This window comes from Salvelinus namaycush, chromosome 9, assembly GCF_016432855.1.
Source record: "Salvelinus namaycush isolate Seneca chromosome 9, SaNama_1.0, whole genome shotgun sequence".
NCBI lineage: Eukaryota > Metazoa > Chordata > Actinopteri > Salmoniformes > Salmonidae > Salvelinus > Salvelinus namaycush.
In genome coordinates this window covers 24127973-24137876 of record NC_052315.1, presented here as the reverse complement: position 1 = coordinate 24137876, position 9904 = coordinate 24127973, and the positions used below count along the sequence as shown (strand labels likewise).

General features: G+C 41.4%; 1 protein-coding gene across 3 annotated transcripts in view; it reads left to right on the top strand.

The window, feature by feature from the left end:
- Window positions 1-694: 694 nt before the first annotated feature.
- Window positions 695-9904, top strand: part of LOC120053877 (solute carrier family 66 member 2-like) — a 91583-nt gene continuing 82373 nt past the window's right edge. For 2 of the 3 annotated variants that reach the window (XM_039001159.1, XM_039001161.1), the window contains exons 1-3: window positions 695-797; window positions 2969-3229; window positions 3529-3662. In XM_039001159.1, coding sequence (XP_038857087.1) covers window positions 3021-3229; window positions 3529-3662 — 343 coding nt within the window. In that variant the 5' untranslated portion in view covers window positions 695-797; window positions 2969-3020. Of the gene's footprint in view, window positions 912-2968; window positions 3230-3528; window positions 3663-9904 lie in introns of all 3 variants that reach the window. The other variant, XM_039001160.1, reaches the window with a different exon arrangement.

Here is a 9904-nt window from a genome sequence, read left to right as displayed (position 1 = left end):
CATAGTCTCGTAAACCCGACCATATGCAAAGTGACTAGCATTGATACATTGTGGGAGGCAGCAAATCTGCATATGGACAGTGGTGGAAAAAGTACCCAATTGTCATACTTGAGTAAAAGTAAAGATGCATTAATATAAAAAGTGAAAGTCACCCAGTAAAATACTAATTGAGTAAAATTCTAAAATAATTTGATTTTAAATATACTTAATTATAAAAGTAAATGTAATTGCAAAAATATACTTAAGTATCAAAAGTAAAAAAATTACTTCAAACGATTTCTATTACGGCTAGTCAAGGGTACACTCCAACACTGAGACATAATTTACAAATTAAGCATGTGTTTAGTGTCAGCCAGATCAGAGGCAGTAGGGATGACCAGGGATGTTCTCTTGGTAAGTGTGTGAATTGGACTATTTTCTTGTCCTGTTAAACATTCAAAATGTAACGAGTACTTTTGGGTGGCAGGGGAAATGTATGGAGTTGTAAGTACTTTACACCATTTTCTAGGGAGACTTTGACTTCCAGGAGTGTCCAAATTAAAACAATTAGGGGGAAAAAACTCAGAATTGTTAATAACTACACCGTAATGTGACAATAACAAATACACCATATTTGAGAAACTAATCATCATTGTGTGTGTCATCATGCACGTCATGCGGTGACCTCCCATATATTCCCCCCCCCCCCCATAGCCATTAGTAGTTGCACTCGTTGAAGAGTAGATAGATCTCGTCTATTAATAAATTGGAGCGCGTTCTTGGGGAGTAGTCAATGAATTTGCGCGTAAATGGAAGAGGTAAATTCAAATCACCAGTGGGAACACCGCAACCGCAATATAAGTACATGTTTACTCACTTTCCAGGATACTGTTGTTCAGGATATTCGAACACCATACGCGTGACCGACCATGGTAACGTTGGTAGTGTATATAGATCCCTCTGCCTGTCCCAGGGTTTCCCAAACTCGGTGCACGTTTTGGTTTTTGCCCTAGAGCTACACAGCTGATTCAAATAATCAACTTAGTATCAAGCAACGTTAGGGCAAAAACCAAAAAGTGCACCCGTTGGGCTCCTGATGCTGTCGGTGCGCACTCTGCAATGTTTTTGTTTTGTTTCCAATACTCTAGTATTCTTTGTTAAATTTTTATTTCACCTTTTTACACGTTTATTACCCTGTCTATTTACAGTTTATCCTACTCTATCGCCCCGGGAATATTATCTCAAGGACAGTTTCTGCCAGGTGGTTAGTCCATGTATCAAAGGGATTTGAAATTGAGATACTATTCTTAGATGGGGGGGATCCATTTCTGGGAGAAGTTCTTTACTTCTCAATACACAATCTGGGTTCTTTACTTTATATACAACCAACAAAAAGTACAGATTTTTGGAGTAGTTGTACTTTTTCACGCAACTAGACATAGTTAAAATAACCTACTCTATGTTGGGGCATGTTATAGCCCAACCCCTTCATGCTTTGTTTACATAAGTGTTTTTTTTTCTTCTTCTGTTTTCCCCACGTCATCCAAATACAGTTAGCCTAGTATAATACAGACATTGAATGACAGGCCACCTAAACTCTTTAGCCTAAAAGCATATTGTGAAGAAAACAAGGGAACATTTTCTGTTGGGTATTATTGGATAGGCTATCCAAGTTATTCACTGTAGCTTAATGTTCAGCTGAAAAAGTCATAAAAAAAACTTTCAACTTCTAGTGACCTTTAGTTTTAATGTGATGGATTGTTTTTCAAAGGACACTCTAGGCCAGGGTTCTTTAACTGTCACATTTCACATGCTGCTCTATGCAGTCTAATTAACTATTATATACTAGAAATGACAACACGTGTATGTTCACTGACCGACTTTGAATGTCACCAAAGTATCTATTTCCTGTGAAATGTCACCCACTCTTTCTGCATTCCCAGTTTTGTCTTTCTTTACTGTCCTCCTACTAAAAGTTTAATTGAGAGGAATCCTGTTGTGGTAGAAACTGTGTCATCCTGAATGACAATTAGAGCCCAGTTATGCAGAGCAAAAAATATGTCAAGGTAATTAAGTATCTCTGTTTATTGAGGAAGTGTTACTAAGCCAACTGTGAACATTCCTCCAATATGAGCCTGTGGTCTGTAGTGCTTGAACATTTCCACAGCCTTAAGTTTACCCAACACTTTTATATATTAGCAGTCACAGCAACATATTGTTTTGAAAATACTTCTTGGTCAAGTAATTTTACTTGTAAAACATAATTTTGAATTGACAGCCTTCAGCTGACTACACAAATTCCTTCAACACACACACACACTCACACTCACACTCTGTTCATAGAGTGTCTTGCATACCAACCTTCCAGTTTCCACACAGGAAACAATGCCCTGAAGTAACTCCTATATGTGTGTACAGTGTTGAAGTGCCTCACTGGTAATGCACGAAGGACATATTTTATTCAGCACACCCTAAAGAGCTCTTTTTACAGAAGGAGCAGTGTTACATTTCGTTGTTTCAATATTCTTCCCCTGGCTGTCTAGGGGGGAAAAGTGAGCCTCTGTTTTACTGTACCGCTAAAGAGTCATTTTTGAGATTGGGCCAAAGAGAAGGAAAACTGGAAAAAGAAGAATGTTTCCCCCTATGTAAATACTGGCAGTTCTGTATGGACTATATTTAGAAGCACTCAATATTTGGCAAAGCTTCTACAAATATTAAGACCATGTGTTGCATTTTATGTAACAGAGTAGAGTGGAGACTAATAAGAGAAATACGAGTTGTTGTTGCGTTACGGTGATAACTGATAGTTAGTTTTAGTAGTTTTAGTTCTGTAGTGGGAGATGGTTTATGTGTTGATATCTTTAGTTTTGTAAGTATGACAGGGTGAGTTCTCTAACAAAGCATGAGAGAGGGAGCGGCAGTTAGAGTTCATTATTTGTTTTCTATGCTTCCAGTCATGATCAGGAGTGTCTGTTTGTCTACTCCACAGTGCTGGGTGTGACTGTGAGACCAGGCTGCCATCTGTGAGGCCCTAGCTAGAGATGGACATTGAGGTGGGCATCCAGGAGGAGGGCATGGAGGGCTCGTTGACCCTGCTGTCGTGGCTGGCGTCCTGTGTGATGGTGTTTGGAGGGACCCTGCCCTACGTGCCTCAGTACCAGGAGATCCAGAGGAGCAGCATCACTGAGGGATTCTCCACCCGCGTCTGTCTGCTTCTGCTCATCGCCAACATCCTACGCATCTTCTTCTGGTGAGGCCAGGATAGAGAGGGTTCACTGGGGACAGATTACATTGGGTATATGCACAGTGCACACATCCAGTGAAACTGCCAGGTGCTGTGTAGAGATAACAGTTAAAAGTAAACTATAAATTATTGTACAGTATGCTCACATGGTGACCTAATGAAACAATTCACTTGTGAGCATACAAGAGTGCATGTTTGTTTTGTTTCCTTGAAACATGGATAGAGAAGTGGTTAGAGGAAGTGAGAAGCATTGTCTGCGCTGACATTGTGATTTGATTAACCACTGTAATGTTGTCTACCTACAGGATAGGGAAGCAGTTTGAACTGACTCTGCTCCTCCAGAGTGTAGTGATGATCATTACCATGCTGGCTATGCTCCATCTCTGCTGCAACATCCAGCACACCAACCGCGTCAGCACCAAACAGCGCCACTTCACAGGTAAGCCAACCAAACCATAAATACATCAGGCAAATAGCCCTATTTCATTTGTATTATGCATGTATTATTATTACAGCTAGTGCTAAACAACAATAAATTAGGTCCCAACACCAAAAAACACCACCTCACAGGCAAATTGGTCTATTGCTGGGAAAAATATATTCTATTGCTAGGTAAATAGATATAATGCATGTACTTAACTTGACCACTCATCATATTTGAAAAATGAACACACAATTATAGTACAGTTGTGGCCAAAAGTTTTGAGATTGACACAAATAAGTTTGGTGCTTCAGTGTCTAGATATTTTTGTCAGATGTTACTATGGAATACTGAAGTATAATTACAAGCATTTCATAAGTGTCAAAGGCTTTTATTGACAATTACATGAAGTTGATGCAAAGAGTCAATATTTGCAGTGTTGACTCTTCTTTTTCAAGACCTCTGCAATCCGCCCTGGCATGCTGTCAATTAACTTCTGGGCCACATCCTGACTGATGGCAGGTCTTTCTTGCATAATCAATGCTTGGAGTTTGTCAGAATCTGTGGGTTTTTGTTTGTCGACCCGCCTCTTGAGGATTGACCACAAGTTCTCAATGTGATTAAGGTCTGGGGAGTTTCCTGGCCATGGACCCAAAATATCGATATTTTGTTCCCCGGGCCACTTTTGCCTTATGGCAAGGTGCTCCATCATGCTGGAAAAGGCATTGTTCGTCACCAAACTGTTCCTGGATGGTTGGGAGAAGTTGCTCTCAGATGATGTGTTGGTACCATTCTTTATTCATGGCTGTGTTCTTAGGCAAAATTGTGAGTGAGCCCACTCCCTTGGCTGAGATGCAACCCCACACATGAATGGTCTCAGGATGCTTTACTATTGGCATGACACAGGACTGATGGTAGCGCTCACCTTGTCTGCTCCGGACAAGTTTTTTTCCGGATGCCCCAAACAATTGGAAAGGGGATTCATCAGAGAAAATTACTTTACCCCAGTCCTAAGCAGTCCAATCCCTGTACCTTTTGCAGAATATCAGTCTGTCCCTGATGTTTTTCTAGGCTTCTTTGCTGCCCTTCTTGACACCAGGCCATCCTCCAAAAGTCTTCGCCTCACTGTGCGTTCAGATGCACTCACACCTGCCTGCTGCCATTCCTGAGCAAGCTCTTTACTGGTGGTGCCCCGATCCCGCAGCTGAATCAACTTTAGGAGACAGTCCAGGCGCTTGCTGGACTTTCTTGGGCGCCCTGAAGCCTTCTTCACAACAATTGAACAACTCTCCATGAAGTTCTTGATGACCGAAAAATGGTTGATTTAGGTGCAATCTTACTGGCAGCAATATCCTTGCCTGTGAAGCCCTTTTGCAAAGAGTCAAAGCAATGATGACAGCACATGTTTCCTTGCAGGTAACCATGGTTGACAGAGGAAGAACAATGATTCCAAGCATCACCCGCCTTTTGAAGCTTCCAGTCTGTTATTTGAACTCAATCAGCATGACAGAGTGATCTCCAGCCTTGTCCTCGTCAACACTCACACCTGTGTTAACGAGAGAATCACTGACATGGTGTCAGCTGGCCCTTTTGTGGCAGGGCTGAAATGCAGTGGAAATGTTTTTTGGGGATTCAGTTAATTTGCATGGCAAAGAGGGACTTTGAAATTAATTGCAATTCATCTGATCACTCTTCATAACATTCTGGAGTACATGCAAATTGCCATCATGCAAACTGAGGCAGCAGACTTTGTGAAAATTAATATTTGTGTCATTCTCAAAACTTTTGGCCATGACTGTACACATAAGCCTATGTAGTGGCGTTCAGTTTCAACTCTAAGCTCTTGCCAAAAGAGGGGGCCATAGGAGAAGGAATAATCACTCTAGAATCTTGCTCCCTCTCCCTCTATCTTTTTCGCTCTCTCACTCACTCTCTCGCTCTCTATCGGTCTTATGTCATTTGTAGTTTTGATTGGTAGATTTTATAGGCCAGATGGTAAACTATGTTTACGCCTGAGGTCCTTTGAGTTGAATGATGATCTTGTGGATGTAATTATGGGGATTGGTGTGTGTGAGAATAACAGGGAAATGGTGGATGGCTATAGTCACTGGGCTTTCACATAGAAGATATTATTTCAGCTCTGGGGGTGAGAGTGTGTGTGGCCAGTGACAGGGGGGTCTGCTCTATGTGAGTGAGAGAGAGAGAGAGAGAGAGAGAGAGAAATAGAGTGTGTGTGAGAGAGAGAGAGAGAATTTATGGATAATTGTGTTTTCACAGAACTACAGGTTGATTAAATCTCTTTCATTACATTTACATAGCCAATTTTAGGTCAGCTTTTTATTAATCTGACTGGGAACAAAATGAAATCTTGTAATATTACGATAATTCAAAGAGTGTGTTGTGTGTTATTAGATCCCTAACTCCTCGGCCCTAATAATGTATCTGTCATGTTGATTGATTAGTGAATAGATGCTAAGTTATTCATGCTGTACATATCGGTGAGTTATTGTGGGTTTGTGCGTATGTGTGTGTGTGTGCTGTGTATCCATGCATGAGTCTGAGTTTGTGTTATACTGTAGATAATCCTTGTTTGGGCATAGGATATGTATGAGAGACACTGTGGTCTTGTAGTCTGCTGAGACACTGAGTTCCAGACTGATTCTGTTGTCCCCTGGTGGGAGCTGGAGAGTCCTCAGTCCATCTTTACTCACATCGATTGTCAGTACTGTATCATAGGAGCTCAGCAACCAAACCATTAGAGAACTCTGAACTGTTTTGAGTGCCCTTAATCACCCTGCCACAGACACTACAGGACAACAGATCGTCACTCCAGGCCTCTTCTTTCCGCTGAAGGGCAGGTCAGCTGTCTGATTTCAGAGGGGATGGAGGGGTGTGATGGTCCAGGCTCAGAATAGCCCTAACTTCCTCCCCAATCATTACTTTACTGTCCTTACCTCAGGAACATCCTGCTCTATGACAGCCGGGACAGCAGCACCTGTCCCCATCTAACCCTACCACATACTTACACAACACAACCACACACAAATGCACGCACAGCAATAAACGTTCACAACCACACACACATGCACGCACAGCAATAAACGTTTACAACCACACACACATGCACAAACAACAATAAACGTTCACAACCACACACACATGCACAAACAACAATAAACGTTCACAACCACACACACATGCACAAACAACAATAAACGTTCACAACCACACACACATGCACAAACAACAATAAACGTTCACAACCACACACACATGCACAAACAACAATAAACGTTCACATCCATAAACACACATGCCGACAAGTACCAGCTTTCGGATAACATTTAGCTTCCTTTAGTAGAGGTTGTCTGAGGTCAGTAGGTAGTATATGGGGAGGGATTAAAATACATAGATATGCTATTGTGACCTTTTACCAACTTAGTTTTTTCATGCTGCATGCTGCATAGAGCACAGAAGATGCATAGAGGATGTTTCAGGAATGACAAACTAGGAAGTGTGAGGCTCACTGTTCTGATGGAGTGGGGAGTAGATGGAATGAAATTAGCATTTCTCCTCGCCCTAAAGAAAGGTTGATGTGGTCTATTGTCATTGAAAGTCAACATCATGTCTAGAGTGGCAAAAGGTGATTCACATTCTCTCCACAGTTTACCTCAGAAAGCTTATGGGCCTCATAATGTTTCCCGTTATAAATCAGACTTCTTAAAACTGTGCACACGTGAACGAGCATTATAACTCTGCCTGAAAAACACCCATCATTCACCTTTTATAGTGATAATAACGCCCTTATTTGCTGTATACATTGGAAGTATTGGAATTAGGCCAAGACAGTATCAAAAGGAAATAGCAATGCTTGGCAAACTTGATCAGATGTCTTTGGAGGTGTTGGCAGAATGTTTCCTTTTGCAGTGACATTTGCTGTATCTGACAGTTTCGGAAAGACCAAAATACATTGATCAAAATATTTGAAATAGCTTTTCTAATTATTACTGTTTAATGGGTCCATTTAAATGAGAGATGGAACAAATGGTATTATAGGCTAACTTGTTGTCGGCCTGTAGGCTATTTCGCGACACAAGTAGCCTATGAAACCATCCCAGTCAGAAAAGGTGAGAGATTTATTCTGCAATGATCATGGAAATGAAATAAATAATAGGAAATATGCGTATTTTTATTTTAGAATGCAAAGATAAGAAACATTTATTTCCCCGCTCTTATCACTAATGGCAAATGTTTGCATATTGTTATTATATTTACACTATCGGTCAAATGTCTTGATGACATCTTTGCACACTCTTGGCATTCTCTCAACCAGCTTCACTTGGAATGATTTTCCAAAAGTCTTGAAGGAGTTCCCACATATGCTGAGCACTTGTTGGCTGCTTTTCCTTCACTCTGCAGTCCGACTCATCCCAAACCATCTCAAGTTGGTTGAGATCAGGGGATTGTGGAGGCCAGGTCATTTGATGCAGCACTCCATCACTCTCCTTCTTGGTAAAATAGCCCTTACACAGCCTGGAGGTGTGTTGGGTCATTGTCCAGTTGAAAAACATGTCCCACTAAGCCCAAACCAGATGGGGAGGCGTATCGCTGCAGAATGCTGTGGTAGCCATGCTGGTTAAGTGTGCCTTGAATTCTAAATAAATCACAGTCAGTGTCACCAGCAAAGCACCCCTACACCATAACACCTCCTCCTCCATGCTTTAAGGTGGGAAAAACACATGCGGAGATCATCCGTTCACCCACACCGCATCTCACAAAGACACGGCTGTAAGGAACCAAAAATCTCAAGTTTGGACTCCAGACCAAAGGACACATTTCCACCGTCTAATGTCCATTGCTCGTGTTTCTTGGCCCAAGCAAGCCTTTTCTTCTTATTGAGGTCCTTTAGTAGTGGTTTCTTTGCAGCAATTCGACTATGAAAGCCTGAATCACACAGTCTCCTCTGAACAGTTGATGTTGAGATGTGTCTGTTACTTGAACTCTGTGCAGCATTCTAATGAACTTATCCTAATGAACTTATCCTCTGCAGCAAAGGTAACTCTGGGTCTTTCTTTCCTGTGGCGGTCCTCATGAGAGCCAGTTTGATCATAGCGCTTGATGTTTTTTGCAACTGCACTTGAAGAAACTTTCAAAGTTCTTGAAATGTTCTGCATTGACTGACCTTCATGTCATAAAGTAATGATGGACTGTCATTTCGCATTGCTTATTTTAGCTGTTCTTGCCATAATATTGACTTGGTCCTTTTACCAAATAGGGCTATCTTCTGTATAGCCCCCTACCTTGTCACAACACAACTGATTGGCTCAAACACATTAAGTTTGCCTGCATTAAAGTCCCCGGCCACTAGAAGTGCCGCTTCTGGATGAGCATTTTCTTGTTTGCTTATGGCCTTATAGAGTTGGTTGAGTGTGGTCTTAGTGCCAGCATCAGTCTGTGGTGGTAAATCGATGGCTACGAATAATATGGATGAGAACTCTCTTGGTAGATAGTGAGGTCTACAGATTATCATAAGGTACTCTACCTCAGGCGAGCAATACCTCAAGACTTTTTTAATATTAGACATCGCGCACCAGCTGTTATTGACAAATAGACACACCCCTCGTCTTACCTTCTCTGTTCTGCCAGTGCATGGAAAATCCCGCCAGCTCTATATTATCAGAGTTCAGCCACGACTCTGTGAAACATAAGATATTACAGTTTTTAATGTCCCGTTTGTAGGATAATCGTAGGTCATCAATTTTATTTTCCAATGATTGCACGTTAGACAGTAGGACGGATGGCAGTGAGAGTTTACTCGCTCGCCCACGGATTCTCAGAAGGCAGCCCAATCTGCGCCCCCTTTTCCTCCGCCTTTTCTTCACGCAAATGTTGGGGATTTGGGCCTGTTCCCGGGAAAGCAGTATATCCTACTCGCCAGACTCGTTAAAGGAAAAATCTTCTTCCAGTTCGCGGTGAGTAGTCGCTTTTCTGATGTCCAGAAGTTATTTTTGGTTGTAATAGACGGTAGCAGCAACATTATGTACAAAATAAGTTGCAAAAAAACTAACAAAATTGCGCAGTTGGTTAGGACCATCTTACATGATTCCATATGTGTTATTTCATAGTTTTTATGTCTTCACTATTATTCTTAAATGTAGAAAATGGTAAAAATAAATAAAAACCCTTGAATGAGTAGGTGTTCTAAAACTTTTGACCGGTAGTGTAGCTAGGCTATCTGTTTTTGTGTTATAAATAAGAGT